Source organism: Erpetoichthys calabaricus, chromosome 2 (assembly GCF_900747795.2).
Source record: "Erpetoichthys calabaricus chromosome 2, fErpCal1.3, whole genome shotgun sequence".
Classification (NCBI taxonomy): Eukaryota; Metazoa; Chordata; class Cladistia; order Polypteriformes; family Polypteridae; genus Erpetoichthys; species Erpetoichthys calabaricus.
This window is the reverse complement of record NC_041395.2, coordinates 208,958,452-208,978,316: the sequence shown is the minus strand read 5'-3', so window position 1 is coordinate 208,978,316 and position 19,865 is coordinate 208,958,452. Positions and strand designations below refer to the sequence as shown.

Genomic DNA, 19,865 nt, shown 5'->3' with positions numbered 1-19,865 from the left:
CACCGATCGTACAGGGACTGAACAGCCCTTATCAGGGGGGCCGGTACCCCATACTCTCGGAGTACCCCCCACAGGATTCCCCGAGGGACACGGTCGAATGCCTTTTCTAAGTCCACAAAACACATGTAGACTGGTTGGGCAAACTCCCATGCACCCTCCAGGACCCTGCTAAGGGTATAGAGCTGGTCCACTGTTCCGCGACCAGGACGAAAACCACACTGTTCCTCCTGAATCCGAGGCTCGACTATCCGACGGACCCTCCTCTCCAGGACCCCTGAATAGACTTTTCCAGGGAGGCTGAGGAGTGTGATCCCTCTGTAGTTGGAACACACCCTCCGATCCCCCTTCTTAAAGAGGGGGACCACCACCCCGGTCTGCCAATCCAGAGGCACTGTCCCTGATGTCCATGCGATGTTGCAGAGGCGTGTCAGCCAAGACAGTCCTACAACATCCAGAGCCTTGAGGAACTCCGGGCGTATCTCATCCACCCCCGGGGCCCTACCACCAAGGAGTTTTTTGACCACCTCGGTGACCTCAGTCCCAGAGATGGGGGAGCCTACCTCTGAGTCCCCAGGCTCTGCTTCCTCATTGGAAGGCATGTTAATGGGATTGAGGAGGTCTTCGAAGTATTCCCCCCACCGACCCACAACATCCCGAGTCGAGGTCAGCAGCGCACCATCCCCACCATATACAGTGTTGACACTGCACTGCTTCCCCTTCCTGAGACGCCGGATGGTGGACCAGAATCTCCTCGAAGCCGTCCGAAAGTCATTCTCCATGGCCTCCCCAAACTCCTCCCACGCCCAAGTTTTTGCCTCAGCAACCACCAAAGCCGCATTCCGCTTGGCCTGCCGGTACCTATCAGCTGCCTCCGGGGTCCCACAGGACAAAAGGGTCCTGTAGGACTCCTTCTTCAGCTTGACGGCATCCTTCACCGCCGGTGTCCACCAGCGGGTTCGGGGATTGCTGCCACGACAGGCACCGACCACCTTACGGCCACAGCTCCGGTCAGCTGCCTCAACAATAGAGGCACGGAACATGGCCCATTCGGACTCAATGTCCCCCACCTCCCTCGGGATGTGGTCGAAGTTCTGCCGGAGGTGGGAGTTGAAGCTACTTCTGACAGGGGGCTCTGCCAGACGTTCCCAGCAGACCCTCACAACACGTTTGGGCCTACCACGCCTGACCGGCATCCTCCCCCACCATCGAAGCCAACTCACCACCAGGTGGTGATCAGTTGACAGCTCCGCCCCTTTCTTCACCCAAGTGTCCAAGACATGTGGCCGCAAGTCCGACGACACGACCACAAAGTCGATCATCGAACTGAGGCCTAGGGTGTCCTAGTGCCAAGTGCACATATGAACACCCCTATGCTTGAACATGGTGTTCGTTATGGACAATCCGTGACGAGCACAGAAGTCCAATAACAAAACACCACTCGGGTTCAGATCAGGGGGGCCATTCCTCCCAATCACGCCCTTCCAGGTCTCACTGTCATTGCCCACGTGAGCATTGAAGTCTCCCAGCAGAACGAGGGAGTCCCCAGAAGGTATGCCCTCTAGCACCCCCTCCAGGGACTCCAAAAAGGGTGGGTACTCCAAACTGCTGTTCGGTGCATACGCACAAACAACAGTTAGGACCCGTCCCCCCACCCGAAGGCGAAGGGAGGCTACCCTCTCGTCCACCGGGGTAAACCCCAATGTACAGGCTCCAAGTTGGGGGGCAATAAGTATACCCACACCTGCTCGGCGCCTCTCACCGGGGGCAACTCCAGAGTGGTAGAGAGTCCAGCCCCTCTCAAGGAGATTGGTTCCAGAGTCCAAGCTGTGCGTCGAGGTGAGTCCGACTATATCTAGCCGGAACCTCTCAACTTCGCGCACTAGCTCAGGCTCCTTCCCCTTCAGAGAGGTGACATTCCACGTCCCAAGAGCCAGTTTCTGTAGCCGAGGATCGGACCGCCAAGGTCCCCGCCTTCGGCCACCACCCAACTCACACTGCACCCGACCTCCTTGGCCCCTCCCATAGGTGGTGAGCCCATGGGAAGGGGGACCCACGTTGCCTCTTCGGGCTGTGCCCGGCTGAGCCCCATGGGTGCGGGCCCAGCCACCAGGCGCTCGCCATCGAGCCCCACCTCCAGGCCTGGCTCCAGAGTGGGGCCCCGGTGACCCGCGTCCGGGCAAGGAAAAACGCCGTCCAAAATTGTTTTTCTTCATAGGAGGTTTGTTTAACCGCTCTTTGTCTCATCCCTCACCTAGGACCAGTTTGCCTTGGGTGGCCCTACCAGGGGCATAAAGCCCCGGACAACAGAGCTCCTAGGATCATTGGGACACGCAAACCCCTCCACCACGATAAGGTGACGGTTAAAGGTTAATTATCAACCTACAGAGGGCTAAATTCAAAGACACCCTGAAAATCAAAGTGAAAAAATGATGCGGCAGGCTAGTCCATTTTGCCGAAATTTCATTGCAGCAAATCCAAATCGTACTCAGTAGTTTGTATGGCCCCCACGTGCTTTTATGCATGCCTGACAATGTTGGGGCATGCTCCTAATAAGACAACGTGTGGTGTCCTGGGGGATCTCCTCCCAGATCTGGACCAGGGCATCACTGAGCTCCTGTACAGTCTGAGGTGCAACCTGGTGGCGTCGGATGGACCAAAACATAATGTCCCAGAGGTCTTCTATTAGATTTAGGTCAGGCAAGCGTGGGGGCCAGTCAATGGCATCAGTTCCTTCATCCTCCAGGAACTGCCTGCATACTCTCACCACATGAGGCTGGGCATTGTCGTGCACCAGGATGAACCCAGGACCCACTGCACGAGCAAAGGGTCTGACAGTGGGTCCAAGGATTTTATCCTGATACCTCATGGGAGTCAAGGTGCCATTGTCTAGCCTGTAGACGTCTGTACATCCCTCCATGGATATGCCTCCCCAGACCATCACTGACGCACCACCAAACCAGTTATGATGAACAATGTTACAGACAGCATAACGTTCTCCACGGCTTCTTCAGACCCTTTCACGTCTGTCACATATGCTCAGGGTGAACCTGCTCTCATCTGTGAAAAGCACAGGGCGCCAGTGTTGGACCTGCCAATTCTGGTATTCTATGGCAAATGCCAATTGAGCACCACAGTGCTGGGCAGTGAGCATAGGGCCCACTAGAAGACTTCTAGGCCCTCAGGCAATCCTCATGAAGTCTGTTTATGATTGTTTGGTCACAGACATTCACACCAGTGTCCTCCTGGAGGTCACTTTGTAGGGCTCTGGCAGTGCTCATCCTGTTCCTCCTTGCCCAAAGGAGCAGATACCAGTCCTGCTAATGGGTTAAGGGCCTTCTATGGCCCTGTCCAACTCTCCTAGAGAAACTGCCTGTTTTCTGGAATCTCCTCCATGCCCTTGAGACTGTGCTGGGAGACACAGTAAACCTTCTGGCAATGGCACGTATTGATGTGCCATCCTGGTGAAGTTGGACTTCCTGTGCAACCTCTGTAGGGTCCAGGTATCGCCTCATGCTATCAGCAGTGACACAGGCTGTAGCCAAATGCAAAACTAGTGAAAAAACTGTCAGAAAAGATGAGGAGGGAAAATAGTCAGTGGCTTGCACCTGTTAAACCATTCCTGTTTTGGAGGTCATCTCATTGTTGCCGCTGTAGTGCACCTGTTGTTAATTTCATTAACACCAAAGCAGCTGAAACTGATTAACAACCCTCTCTGCTACTTAATTGACCAGATCAATAGCCCAGAAGTTTCATTGACTTGATGCTATACTCTAATTAAAACGTGTTCCTTGAATTTTTTTGAGCACTATATATATATATATATATATATATATATATATATATATATATGATGTTTGCTTTAAATGTTTGTTATCATGATAAATTTCTAACTGTAATTTCATTTATCTTGGATTTCATCCAAATGGACCTTTATCAGTTTGTTGCCAGGTTTTGTCCAGCAGGGGGCAAATGCTCTCTGGGAATGTGTCTTTTTTTTTTTTTAGAACTGCATTCCATAGCTTGAACCTGTATATGTGTAACCCTTCAGTAACCATGGTAGAAATATCAAGCCAAGAGAAATATGGTTCTAAAGAAGAGATGTTTTTAACATACTTTAAATTTCAGCATTCACTATCTGGGAACAGAGTCTCTGTTGTAATTCATTAATTACAACATAATTACAGAATTACAACAGAAAGAATTGTCCTTCAGCATCATGCAAGTAGATAAACATAACTAATTTCACAAATCACAATATCAAATAACTATTTTTCAGTTCTGGTTACATTGGTCCTTTGCTTTCTATGTATCTACATATGTCTCTCTGTGATCACCCCAAATGTAGCATTTAAACCAAGATGAAATGCCTATTCTACTTACTCTATAGCCAGGGTTGCAGTGTCTTTTCCTTCTATTTAATAATAACAAATAGTAAAAATTCATACTTATTGTTTATTTACCACATTTTTATCCATTTCATTGCCTTTTGAAAACTATTTTGTAAAATATACTAATGAAAATGTTTATTATTTCTTTCAGTTTGCACAATATTATTTCTTAATGATTATTCTTTCATTATTAGTTTTTATCGTTAATGTGTTATGATAATTATGTTTTTATTAGTTCCTTGTAGTATAAACTTTTCACACTGTATTTTGACCCTAGGGAGTTGGGGCCTCTAGACACTGCAGCAGGAATACCACTCCCAGGCTTTTTAAGAACTTTGCAGTGCCAGACACTGAGATTAGTGTACTGCCTGCCATGTGAAGAGAAAAGATAGTGAGATGAACAAAACAAGGAGATGGATGAACGCAAAACATTAGTCTAGGGACAGGCTAAAGTCAGTTACTAAACAGAACTGATAACAGAAAGATCATGCCACAAGATATAATACGTAAACCAAAAATTATACTCAAAGTATCATGTGAACATACATCATTCGTAATTCAAAAAGAAATTACATTAACCCCACAAATTACTTTTCTTGGATGGTAACCTTCAGTGAGCCACCAGTTTATATATAGTGACAGAAATGACGTCACTCAGCACAAGAATAACCCCAAAATTGTGACAAACAAGTCTAAGCAAAATGATGTCGTATGACTAACACTTAATAATAAATAGTTGAAACTAAGTTGTTAATAAAATGTAATTATGCCAAAACAAAAGTGAAAACAGGGATTCTATAATACCATAAGTACAGAAACAATCATAATTACTGTATTTAAAATATTAACTATGATTTAAATTAAACAACATCACTTTGCAGTTTCCATAATTCATAATAATTAGCTCTTGCTCATGTTTGTTTGTCTCTTCTTAGAATTTCTGTTTTATAAGTTCTCATTTTTCTATTCTGGTTTTGTCTTTTTGCTTACAATGTAAGGTTAAACTTCTAGGCTGTTAACAGTTTAAAAGAACCAAAAGTTCACAAAAATGGAGAAGAGGAAAACCATGAAACCTTAAATCCAAAAAGAATAAACAAAGTCCTTTATATTCAAAGAATGTAATAGTAATTTAGAAAAGTAGAACAAAAGTTAGGACAGGAAAAACAGGGCAAAATTAAGCAAAGCAAAACCTAATGTGAATGAATCCAGACAAAATCCAATACCCAGAAGACAAAGCCAGAAAATTCAAATGAGAATAAAGGAAACAAAACAAATAATCAATCAAAGCAGGAGCTGAAGGGAGAACTTTAACTTCTCCTTAAATACTTGCTAGGGTAATCCCCTAGCTGCATCATTAGGTTGCCCTGCCTCCTTGGACTCCACATGAAGGAGATAACGGTGGAAAAAACACTATATAGAACCTTAAAAATACACAGAATATCAAAATAATAAACATAATATTAAAGAAACATATTAAAAAACAAGAAAAAAAGATAAAACAGAGCCAAAAACAGAATTAATATCATAATATGAAAAAGCTATATTTAAATAATAAAAAAAAATTAAACAAGGAAAAAATAAATCTGAGTCAGGGCAACAACCGTTGCTAAAACAGTTTTTTGGACTTGGTTTTATTCTTTTTTGGGTTGGATTTTGGGCTACCTTTCAGTTTACATTTTGTTTCATTTTGCTGTTGTTTTTATTTTGGAAAATTTTCATTTCAGTCAACCATCGTCCAACCCACTATATCCGAACACAGGGTCACGGGGGTCCACTGGACCCAATCCCAGCCAGCACAGGGTGCAAGGCAGGAACAAACCCTGGGCAGGGCACCAGCTCACCGCAGGGCACACACAAACACACACACACACCAAGCACACACTAGGGACAATTTAGGATCGCCAATGCACCAAACCTGCATGTCTTTGGACTGTGGGAGGAAACCGGAGCAAACCCACGCAGACATGGGGAGAACATGCAAACTCCACGCAAGGAGAACCTGGGAAGCGAACTGAGGTCTCCTAACTGCAAGGCAGCAGCGCTACCTTTGTGCCACCGTGCTGCCCATTTTTATTTCAATTAACTCTATAATTATTTGCATCTGCTTAGTTATGGTTTCCCATCTCCCTTATTAATTTTCATCCTGCTTCTAGAGTCTAGGGACTGATTTTGTGCCTAACCCTCTTTGAATCCTTGGGGCATAGTTTTCATAATGAAGCCCTGTGTAATGGCCCCAAAAATAGATCATAGATACAGAGGTCCAAAATGCGGTGTTGAAGAACTCAACAGTCCACCAGAATCTCTGAACAGAGAAGCTGCTGCTTCAGGCCATGCTTCAAAAGTACAGAGCTTTGCCCATTAGGAGGAAACAAACTGGCAGTTGCTGTCATAATCTGGTTTATAAATTTATTTTTTTGCAGCTGTTCCTTGACCTCTAAAAAATTTGGTTCCTTCTGAAGCCAGTGATTTTAGTTGTTACGTGAACCTTTTGCTTTCTTGTATAATGTTGTCTTGTGGGGCTGTCTTCTTTTACTTATGGACTTATGGATTGGAGACTGGTTGCTTAAACACAATGCCCCATTGTTGGGAGGTAACTCCTGGAAGAAACACATCATGATACCATTAGTGTGTGCAATATTTTAAAATGTTGGGGTCACACACCTAATCATCCAAGATTTGGATTCCTGAAAGAAAAAAACGTTGTGTCATTTTATATTATTAGTTTTTAAATTAACTGGTTACAATCTTTTTTTGGCCTTATGATTACAATTTATGTCTTGAGTTTCTTTGCTGTGGTTATGTGTACCCTTTTTGGCTGTTACCTTGCTATTTTGTTTCTGACCATGATTCTGACTACACATTCTGAGCTTTCTTATTTAATTGTTTTCTTCATGGTTATGACTCCTGCGTGAATTATGATTAATCCATGTCATCTCTTGATTCTTTTTTCTCTCAAATCTGCTGTTGCTTTGATCAAGCAGTACATGTTCAGGCAATATTACAGGGCCTGCACATATTTGCTGGGGATAGGGATATCAGGCCTTGAGAAACTTCAAGCTGCAGACTTTGCAGCTCTGTGGTTCAGGAGCTCTGCTGAAAAGCCAATACATTGTTTGTTTATGCCATAAGATGTACACAGTAAAAACTTTAGAGAAGGGTATGGCTGGGTAATTTTGTTTAAATGTCTTTTACTTGATCTTTTTGTGCTGTTTAGTTCCTGAATTATTGATATTTTTCCACCTCAAAGATTCTGTTGGTGAAATTAGTTCCTCACATAATAGCTTAATTTTATTTTTGTAATATTATTTGGATCATTTTAGCTGTCATTTTGATTATTTCCTGGCTGCATCATTTTGAGCTCCATTTGTCACTGCAGCATCTACGTGGGGCCATGTCCTCTGAGGCCATGAACCATCAATCATGAGTCAGAGTAAAAGTTCTCCTTCAACATCATTTCCTCATGTGAGTTCACAGATTCAGATTAAAACTTTCCCCTTTGTTAAATCCCTTTTCCTAACAATCTTTCTGGTTTAGAACTTTTTTTCTAATTTTTCGACAATTATGTTTCAGTTTCTGTGCTTTTAATCTTCCACAGTTCTGTCTTGCTCCTTCTATTGCTCCAGGGTCCATTTAAAATGTTTTAAATGTGATCTGTGCACCTTATTTCATTGGAAACATGTTTTAAGTAAAGAGAATGTTTGGAGTTGCTACAAATAAAAAACAGAAATCATACACAGGAAAATAAATAAATAAATAATATGATCTAATGGACTGTGATCAGAAAGGCATATTTGACTGTGGCCAGTTGATCATTTAATGAATTTTTCAAGTCTCACAAAGATAGACAGAAAGTCCAAACAAAAGTGAACTGAAATGCTGAAGTTAGTGAAATGTAAAAGGATCAGATTTACAGTATGTAATTAACAGACACAGGCATCTGTCTAGCAACTCCACTGTTCTACTATGGCTTTTATTCTCAAGAAATTAGCAGAAACATAAATTGTGCACATTTATAAGCAGCTTTTGGATATCTTGGATGTCTGTTACCGGTTACCACAGCAACAAACAACAGGGTTTCTTGGATATCATTATTAAATCAGTACACGGTGATGCTGGAATTTTTCATGTTATTCTTTCAGATTAGAAATTTGATTCTTACATGAGTATGGAAGGCACAGAAGGTTATTAAGTGGAAGCGCTTGAAAATTTTGCAAAACGTTCTTATACATTCCTAAGGAATCACCACAACTCAACCAGGAGCTGGACATTGTGTTTTGACTTACTTACTGGCTACTTATTTGTTAAATCCTTCTAAATTCACCTCTTTCTGGCAATTGAGCCTTTTCAGTTTTATACGTATTCAGGGCTAACTAGAAATCAACAAATGGACCAGAAAGAAACAGAAGATTGTCAACCTGATCTGTTTATGATTGCAAACAAATTGTATGCAAATGCAACTAACATAGTTAATATTTAGGGAAGGCAGGGTGGGTCAGGTACACTGACCGTTCCATTTCATTTGATACAGAGGAGTGATTTTTTAAAGACATACCAGAGTGGCTTCTACTTAAAGCCCAGGAAACTACTTTTATGTGCCACAACTGTCGCTTTTATATTTGGTGCATTTCTTGGACTGGTCTTTTTACAATAAGATATGTTTTTGTAGCTTGCCTTAAATTGTAAAACATTAGCAAAATTAAATAATAATAAGAAAAATGTTATTAGAACCCAAGGACTCGAAAATGGTTTAAATTTGTTTTATTTCATTTTATTTTTATGATTTAGTGCTTTTGCTGGTATAGCTAAATTGTACAGTACATTACCCTTCACTTTGATTTAATGGAAATTCTTCTGTTATAAACTCAAAAGACTTGCTGGCAACAATGCTCTCACTGAAGACTACTGATAATTTATGGATGTGGAACACTTTAAGCAAGAGGACATATGTTTTTAATTTTTATTTTTCTTCTTAAATTTGACCATCTGTAACATTAGGGAATGGCTGGACATATATCGTGGAAACGGTAAGACAACTAAAAGAAGCTCTTTGTCACAGTTTATTTTTAGGATGCAATTTAAATCCTCAATGTTATTTCAATCAAGATTAACTTCATTTTGCATAGTGTTTCTTCTTCTTACTACTGTGCAAGTTTAGCTGTCAGTTAAACTGATGACTCTCTCTATGTACATATCTACTGTGTATATATATATATATATGTATATACTGTACATATGTGTTGAATTCCTGTGATTAAAAGATGTTTACAGTATATATAATGTGGTGAAAGTTGTTTTAGGTAAGAATCAATTTGAAATTACTGGCCTTTGAAATATCTCAATAACTTTCCTTTTTAATGATACCTATAGCTATTTTTTACTAAATTATCTATCTATCTATCTATCTATCTATCTATCTATCTATCTATCTATCTATCTATCTATCTATCTATCTATCTATCTATCTATCTATCTATCTATCTATCTATCTATCTATCTATCTATCAACAAACATGCTTATTTTATGTCACTTGTTTCTACAGTGAGCACATTCCCCATGACCTTTACATGCTTATTATAGTATCAGGCATCAAAATGAAATACTGTAGTGTAAAACCAAGGCTAAACCCAAGGATTTCTCTAATAAACAATACGTGCTTAAAGAAAAATAATAATTTTGAATGTTGTTTTTATTAGCATATAAATAATTTACTATGTGATACAAACTTTTTTCTTCAAACCTCCAGTCAAAGAACTAGAAACCAAGCACATTTGTAGTAGTTAATAATAATAATAAGCAGCTTTGATTAAGCTTCTAAACATATCTAGGTGGAAAAACCTATTATTTATATTAATTTTTCCTATTTTTATTTTCATTTATTTTTTGATTTTTTTATATTTAAGGGTTGCATGGTGGCACAGGGGTTAGTATTGCTGACTCACAGCTCCTGAGTCCTGAGTTCAAATTCATCTTCTTGGGAATAGCAAGTACTCCCTATGCTATCCCTGATACTCCAGTTTTTCTCCCACATTCTAAAAACATACACATTAGGTTAATTGGTAACTCTACATTCGCCCAATATTAATGTGCAAATTGCAGGCATGTGCACAGCTGTAAATTATGTTATTAGGAAAACAATGACAAGGGATGGATGGGGACATTTTTTTATGTGTCTCCTAAATTCCATATAAGTAACAGTATTTGTTTAAAAACCAACATATACCATATACTGTATCAGTGTATACCCCAGTTAGAAAGCAATACTGATCATACAGCATGCCATCTGGTTTCACTGCATTGTTATATTTTATCCATGGCCCATACTGTATGTTATTAAAACACCTGCCACCTTGATAGTTCACTGTTTTGTTGTGCTAGTGTTCTAGGACAGGGATTCCCAAACTCTGTCCTGGGGACCCACTGTGGCTGCAGGTTTTTGTTCCAACCAACTTCGGTTTTTAAATTGGACTCCTGGGCTAATTAAGTGAACTGATATTTCCCAAGTTCTGTGTTTTGGGAACACTGTAGAAATTAGAAAACTAAGTTTGGTAAAAAAAAAAAATATTAAAATTTACTAAACAGTTACTGTATATGGGAAAAATTTATTTTTCTTTCTTTTTAACATTTTCATCTTGATTTTCATTCTACTTTTCTAGTCTGTTCTAATTGTTTAATTAATCCATTATTTACTAATTAGTGGGGCTGACACTAAAGTAGTTGCAGCCTTTCACAATTCAGTGTTGTTTGCCAGGGTGTCTGCTCTGCTAGTTTTTAATTGTCATTATTAAGATACAATGAATGGAGCAAACTGCACAGAGAAAGGACAAAATATAATGCAATCAACAAAAGAGAGTTAAGCATTTAAATCTATAGCAAAAATAGAAATATTTCTAAATGTCTTATGAATGTAAAAATCATGCTGTGGTGCTTTTTGAATGTAGAATAAGAGAAGAGGAAAAAAAATACCAGCTAATTAAATTTGATCAGTATTATCAGTTGTTGTCACTGATTATGAATCTGGTTGGAACAAAAACCTGCAGCCACAGTGGGTCCCCAGGACAGAGTTTGGCAATCCCTGTTCTAGGGTGACCCTATTCCCCTTTATACTTTTTATTATGTAGGTACTCTTACTACTCTTTTAGGGTTGACTGCTACTGTAGTTCAACATTTGCCCCCTTCTTTTACATTCTATAACCCCAGGAAGTTGGATAGTGTGACAGATTAGTGTACCAAAACAGGAAGTATAAAATGTAACACATTTAGTACTATATGAGTAATTGGTACTTTATCTACAATATTTGTAGTTTTTGTTTTTGTAATCATTGAGTGGTTAAGTTCATTGGAGCTCTTTAATCTCAAACATGCTGTATACAATTGCCCATGAGAGAAACATTTATGCTACAGATCATTTTGCATTTTTCCTGGTGACTGACCTTGGCTTTTGTTGATGGTCATTGCAAAACACTATTTTACAGGATACTGTATTCTTTTGAATTCAAATAGGTAATCAGTAGGAATAATTTTGAGTATATTTTAATTTTATTTTATTATTATTATGTGTTTACAGTTTTCATTTTTTTACATTTTTCACGTAAGTATTGCTTTCTGTGTTGAAACTTCTTTTTTTGCCACAGTCACAGTGAAACAATAAAGTTCTAACACTGTGTTGTATTTTACATTAACTTATTGCAAACAGTAATGATGTTTACAGGCTGCACTGTTGGATGGTCCATGCTAGATGGCCCACGCAATGAACTGAATGTTTTCAGTTTGAGGTTGTTTTCTTTAATGGTTGAAGTGGAAGAAAATAACTGATGTTATTGGTTTGGATGGTTTCTTAAATTATCACAGGGGATGGGGCTGGTCCCCCTTTAAAGCCAGTAGATGCAAATATAAATGTATGCAATTTTGTCAGTTAGGGGGACCTTTTTTGGAACTGACTGTACTGTGAGGGACAAAAGGGGAAAATGCTGGTACTGAGCACAGGTGCATACTATGCAGACTAGCCCACTTCAAGCACTGGTTCTCTCCCTGTGCATTTATTATAGTGACATCTTTGCTGGTAGTGTAAAGAAGACATGTGAGTCTCAAATGTAGACAACCAAAGGAAGAACTTTTTTTTCATGAAAAGGTAAGGTTCAGCTGCAGTGGGTTGGCACCCTGCCCGGGATTGGTTCCTGCCTTGTGCCCTTTGTTGGCTGGGATTGGCTCCAGCAGACCCCCGTGACCCTGTGTTCGGATTCAGTGGGTTGGAAAATGGATGGATGGATGGGTAAGGTTCAGAACTGGAGAGAATTAAGGACTGTACAGAAGACAACAGATGAAAAGAAATATTATTGTGAACTATACGTACAGTTTCTACCCCCTCCCTTGTGTGGTTGTGCAGATTAACTGAGCTGCAGTAGCATTTAAAGTGATGTCATCACTCCCAGCTTGTCTTGGACATGAGCAAGTGACTGTCCTTCAGCTCTGGAGTGACATGTAACAGACCAGTACACCCCCACTCCAGGTATTGATGGTGAAAGGAGGCATTATTACTAGGACACCATGGTAATTGTCTCTTGCTCTTTTCAATGCACTTATGTAGATATTGGCACAAGCAGGTGTCAAATTTACTGAGGAGGAACAAGTTTGTCTTGGACAAGAAGAGCATTGTCTTGTAGAGTACAAGTAGCTTCAGTTTTGTACCTGCTTTCCAATTACTTTTACTAAATCTACAGCATGCTCTGTCTTGGAGATTTTTGGAGATGATAGTAGAAAAGCAGATCAAGATATTTGGACTGGAGAAGTACAAAGTAATCAAAGCCTGTAACAGCTTTCTCTAAATTCCTTTATCTGCTCGAGAATCTTTCTGTTTCTCCTCAACTGTTGTTGCCTCTGTCTTATATCCGCATTCTTAAAAATAAAGGTGGAAAAGTGGTTCTTCAGAATGATGCCACAGGGGAACCACTGTAAGTTGCCTTAAGATCAGTAATAGGCTCAATAAGTCCCATGAATAAATAATAACAGATTTATGAAATACCAATGGGTTCCTGATTTTGAAAGGACTCTTGCTGCCTAAAATAACACAAGCAAAGTTTCTTGATATGTTACTATCATTCTAGGTAGCCTCAGATTTCCTTATTTTCCACATATTAACCTTTTCAAAGCCCAAAGAACCAACTTCATATGCAAAGGACCTTTCACATAATGAAACAGTTCTTTGTCAAGCAATGGCTCCATGATCAACCACATAGCCCAGTAAAGTCCAATTTTAGAACTTTTACTTTTCATAGAATAGAAGTATAAGCCTCTGTTGTCTCTGGCATGGGTCCTGAAGTTGAACTAACTTCCTTCCTACCAACTGGGCCAGCCTCATCTTTAATAACAAAGAAATTAAATAATTAATAGGATACTAATAATGCACACTAGTATATGCCATGGCTAATTATAAATTTGCAATACAAAATATACAATGCATGTATAACTACAGTATATTATTGCAAATCTTTCCAGAGACAATTTCTTTATATCATGCATTCACAATAATAATTCACACTGGACATGTAATTTTCTGTAATACTGAAAAATACCCTGAAATTTCTGTCCTTTCACCACACCACAGCACCACAATTGCTGCACATACCTGTTGCTGTTCTTTCTTTATGACCTCCTGCCTGTTACATTCATTTTACCTATAAGTCAAAATTTTATTTTCTTTATTTTGTGTAGTTTTTTGCATGTTTTAATTGATTTCTTAATTACATATTTTCATTATTATTTTTAACATTTTCACATGTCTGGTCTGACAACGTAATATACTGTATATTGTACATTTGACAACGGAGGTACATGAGATAAATGTTCCTATTATTGGAAGTCTGCTTTTCTGACATGAACAATGGGGAGAAGCCCAACAAAGAAGTATTTCAAACTTATTTATTAAATGTCAAATAACAAAGGGCTTCAGGAAACATGTGCAAAATGTATTCATTCTTTACCCATATCATTAATTATCACATTCATTATTCACTCAGATTTTTAATTTTTGAGAAATGTACCCAGGAAAGTGAGATTCCAGTTTATGTGAGAAGAATTGCGTCCTGCAATTATTTAATTGGGAAATTATGTTGCGTTGCCTCTGTTGGTATCTCCATGAACCCTGAATCTCAACATGTACAAAGCCATTAAGTACCTCCACACATCTTTATGGATACAGGTGAGGCCTGTTTCTTTAAATAACTTGGTGGGAAACATATTGGGCAACAACAGATACATTATGCATAAGTCAAATAATGATTTCACTCAGAGCCCATTCACAAAGGGGGTTAGACTGTAAACAGTAAGAAGAAAATAGTGTTTATTGTAGCTGCAGCTGCAGTCCATCGGCTCATCAATATGAGAGCAAAATGTGTAAGCTCATCATATTTGTAACAATGCAGTGGATTTGGAGTGTCTTCATCCTTTTTCCATGGTCCCTCCATCTCTCTTTTGGGCTATTCTTACTTTGGCAGTCACTGTGAATGTAGACATTGTTCAGGTTCCTTTGATTCTATTCAGTTACTTCAGTTAACTGTTCCACATTGTCCTAGACCTATCTCTGCATCACCCTACTAAGAAACTCAAGTAAATCACTGCATTGTCTGCCTCCATACATCAAATTCTTGAGCATATGAGGGTTTGGTTGGGTGCAATCTCCAGTTCCAACATTTTTTGGTTCTCAGCCTCAGCATTAAGATGTACCAGGCTAGAACTTCTTTCTTTAGGATGTCATAATCAGACACTTGTGTTGTTATCAAATTGAAGTAAGCTTTAAGGACTTCTCCTGTCAGGAATGGAGCTAGAATGCCAGGGTCAGTGAGGGTCACTCAACAATCACTTAAACACAAAGAGGTACACTATGACTTCCTCGCATTGGATTTTAACAACAACAAGTTTATTTTTTGTACAGCCCAAAATCACACAAAAAGTGCCACAATGGGCTATAACAGGCATTGTTTTTTGACAGCCCCCCCCCCCCCCCCCCCCCCCATCCTTGACTCCCTAAGAAGACAAGAAAAAACTCACGAATAACCCTTGTAGAGAAAAATGGAAGACCTCTTGGAAAAGGCAATTTAGAGAGAGAGCCCTTTCTATGAAGGCTGTGCATGCAATGGTTGTCAAAAATGGAGTAAATGCAATATATTACACAGAACAGAACACAGGTAATCCTCCTTACAGATTTAGATGGACAATCTATCATTACCACCTCAGAAATACAATACCATACAATAAAGTAGTACAACAGTAATAATACAAGTACAAAGCAAAGTGCAAGAGTAGATTATATCACATTCTGTAAGAGGATTCTGATTTGTTCAGAGTCCTGGAGACCTTAGCCAGCAAGCTGCCTCCCTCCTACTGGCCATTCCACAGCTGATTCAGTGCTGGGCCGGCCAATCCAATGAAAGGATTCTTCTACCCGATAATTCCAGTGCTCTTTTACCAGAGATGTGTTTTCCATAGGCAGGTAAGCAATTTGGCAGTAGAGCAGTGGGGCCAAGTTGCAACGTGTGAGTACTGAGTAGAAAAACAGAATAGGGGAGTGTTATTAACAAATGATAAATATCATATTACTTATATTTTAGTGCTAGTGGCTAACAATGGGGATGCAGTATGTACAGTTAATCAGCAGCTCTAGCCTGGGTATGCTAAACTGAAATAGTGAGTCTTCAGCTGTGATTTAAAAGCTGAGACTGAAGGGGCATCTCTTACAGTAGCAGACAGACAATTCCACAGCTTTGGGGCCCTGTCACTGTAGGTTATTTTGTTAATCCTTGGAATCATAAGCAGACTGGCATACTACATTAAATACACAAATTAAAAGTAATATAATAAAAATACAATTCAATAACAACTTAAAAGAAAAGAGAAAGTCAAAGAGGAGTGTAGATAATGTAAATAGTAAGGTGGAAAACGTTAATACTAAGGTGAGAGTTGCTGCTGACATAGTCACACCTGAAAAGACAGTTAAAAATCTTCTAGCACTATTATACCATGAAAGACTCAAAGAGTGTCTGATCTAAAGAGAACATGCTGGAGAGCTGAGCGTAAATGGAGAAAAACTAAACTGATTATCCACTATGAGATATTGAAATTTAAAATAACAGACTACAACAACATAGTCCGTCTTGAGAGGCGGTATTATTTCTCTAGAATTATAAATAACAATGCTAGTAATTCTCTACAATCGATCATCTGCTAACCCAGGTCATTCAATGGAATGCTTCCAAACAAATTCCAGTGAAACTTGTAAGGCTTTTGTTGTATTTTTTAATCAAAAAATTAATGATATTAGAAATAATACTGTATAGTACATTTCCCCAATATGGATCCACTTAAACCCCAGTACTCCATTATAAACAAATTAAATTCTTTCACCAGGATAGATTTACCTGATTTGTATAAAATAATTTCTCAACTGAGACCATCCACCTGCATCCTTGATCCAATACCAACAAGCTTTCTCAAAGAAGTATCTGTCATGCTAATTGATAGTATTCTTGATATAGTAAACTCATCATTAGATATCTGCGGTGGGTTGGCACCCTGCCCGGGATTGGTCCCTGCCTTGTGCCCTGTGTTCGCTGGGATTGGCTCCAGCAGACCCCCGTGACCCTGTGTTCGGATTCAGCGGGTTGGAAAATGGATGGGTGGATGGATGGATGGATCATTAGATATGGGGGTCTTCCCAGACTGCTGTAGTTAAACCCCTACTCAAGAAAAATAATCTTGACTCCTCTGCTTTTGAAATTTTTTAGACCTATTTTCTAACCTGCCTTTCTTAAGTAAAATCCTACAGAAGGCAGACATTATGCAGCTAAATGTTTCAGAACAAATCACAGTACAGAAACTGCATTCGTTAAAATAGTAAATGACTTGCAGGTAAATGCAGACAGAGGCTGTTTATCTGTTCTCATCCTCTTAGATCTGAGTACTGCATTTGATACCATTGATCACAATATTCTTAGAAATCACCTTAGTCAATGAGTGAGCCTCTCTGGCAGTGTCTTAAATTGGTCTGAGTCCTACCTGACAGGTAGAAAATTCTTTGTTAGTTGTGGTAATTATACTTCAAAGACACATGATATTCTGTATGGTGTTCCACAAGGCTCTATCCTGGGTCCACTGCTCTTTTTGATTTACATGCTTCCGTTAGGCCAGATTATCTCGGGGCATAACATGAGCAACCACAGCTATGCTGATGACACACAACTGTATTTATCAATAGCGCCTGATGACCCTGACACTCTTGATTCACTGACACAATGTCTTACTTGTGTTTCTGAATGGATGAATAGTAATTTTCTCAAACTAAATACATGTAAGGAGAAAACAGAAATTTTAGTGATTGGCAAAAATGGATATAATAAGGGTATTAGAAATAAACTTAATGCATTAGGATTAAAAATCAAGACAAAGGTAAAGAATTTAGGGGTAACTATTGACTCTGACCTGAATTTTAAATCACATATTAATCAGATTACTAGGACAGCATTTTTTCACTTAAGAAATATAGCAAAAGTTAGACCTCTTATAACATTGCAAGATGCTGAGAAATTAGTTCACGTTTTTGTTTTGAGTCGGCTAGATTACTTTAACGTTCTCCTCTCAGGTCTACCCAAAAAAGACATCAATCGATTGCAACTAATGAAAAATGCAGCTGCCAGAATCTTAACTAGGAAAACAAAATCCGAGCACATCTCTCCATTTTTGATTTCACTACATTGGTTACCTGTGTCATTTAGAATTGACTTTAAAATACTGCTTATGGTTTACAAAGCCTTAAAAATTCCCCTTACACTCCAAATCATAACCTTAGGTCTTCAAATGAGTCAAGTCAAGTCAAGTTGGGGAGCATGCACTGGTACAGTGTGTTGCCACACCCACTACACGACGAAACAATTCAGGATCACAGTTGGCAACCCCCCAGGCAGACATGCGGTCCAGTCCCACCCTCCGGAAATGACTCTCTATCTGCCGCAGCCAGGTGTTATGTGGGCGACCCCTTGGCCTGGTCCAGCCACTCAGGTCCCCAACAATGAGAATCTTACGAGCTGGATCACCCTTGGGGAAATGCGCCACATGGCCGAAGTGCTATAATTGATGCTCCCTCACAATGCAGGTAATGTGCCTCATTTGGGACTTCATGAGCAACCGCTCATTCAACACAAAGTCAAACCAACGGTACCCAAGGATTTTCCAGAGAGACACAGTACCAAAGGAGTCCAGTCTTCGTCTCAGGTCAACTGGATTGCGTCCATGTCTCGTAACCATATAGCAAGACAGGAAGCAACAGGACTCTAAAGACTTGGACCTTCGTCCTTTTGCATAGATATTGGGAGTGCCACACCCCCCTTTCTAGCGACCTCATGACCCCCCATGCTTTCCCAATCTGTCTACCGACTTCATAGGAAGAGTCACCAGAGACATGAATGTCACTGCCAAGGTAAGTAAACCTCTCGACAAGGTTGACACTCTCTCTGCAGACAGACACTGCTGATGGCTGTGCCCAAGAGGTCATTAAAGGCCTGGATCTTGGTTTATATCCAGGACACTCGCAAGGCCAGACACTCAGACTCCTCGCTCAGTCTTTTGAGCGCCCCGATCAGAGCCTCCATTGACTTCGCAAAGATCACAGCATCGTCAGCAAAGTCAAGATCCATGAATCTTTCTTTACCAACAGATGCCCCACAGCCGCTGGACCCCACGACCTTGCCCAACACCCAGTCCATACAAGCATTGAACAGAGTAGGAGAGAGAACACAACCCCACTGATGAACCCCAGAATTAACTGCGAAAAACACAGAGGTTCTGCCTCCACTCTGCACAGCAACCTCGAGGGAATCCTGCAAACCTTCAGGATGTCCCACAGGCCAGCTCGATCAACTGAGTCGAACGCTTTATGAAAATCAACAAAGGCTGCAAAGAAACTCTGCCGATATTCGCGTTTGCGCTCCATGAGAACCCTCAGTGCCAGGATGCAGTCAATGGTAGACTTCTTAGGCGTAAAACCAGACTGTTTCTGGTAGGTGAGCAAGTGATCACGGATCCTATTGAGGGTGACCCTAGCAAGGACCTTACCCAGCACCGAGAGCAGTGTTATCCCCCTGTAGTTGCCGCAATCCTGGCGATCAATACAATACAATACAATACAATTTATTTTTGTATAGCCCAAAATCACACAAGAAGTGCAGGCCCTGCCTTTAACAGGCCCTGCCTCTTGACAACCCCCAGCCTTGACTCTTTAAGAAGACAAGGAAAAACTCCCAAAAAAAAAACCTTTAAGGGAAAAAATGGAAGAAACCTTGGGAAAGGCAGTGCTTTATATGTTAAAAGAAGGATTTTGAAATCTGCCCTAAACTTAACCGGGAGCCAGTGTAAGGATTTAAGAACTGGAGTTATGTGTTCGTATTTTCTTGTTCTTGTAATAATTCTCGCAGCCGCATTTTGGATTAACT

The 19,865-nt window shown here is 40.2% G+C and overlaps 1 protein-coding gene across 1 annotated transcript in view; it reads left to right on the top strand.

Annotated features, from left to right (window-relative positions):
• Nucleotides 1-9,198: 9,198 nt before the first annotated feature.
• lrrc71 (leucine rich repeat containing 71) overlaps nt 9,199-19,865 on the top strand; it is a 78,625-nt gene continuing 67,958 nt past the window's right edge. Inside the window, exon 1 of the mRNA XM_028795087.2 lies at nt 9,199-9,412. Within this exon, the coding sequence (XP_028650920.2) occupies nt 9,387-9,412 (26 nt within the window). The 5' untranslated portion in view covers nt 9,199-9,386. The remainder of the gene's footprint in view (nt 9,413-19,865) is intronic.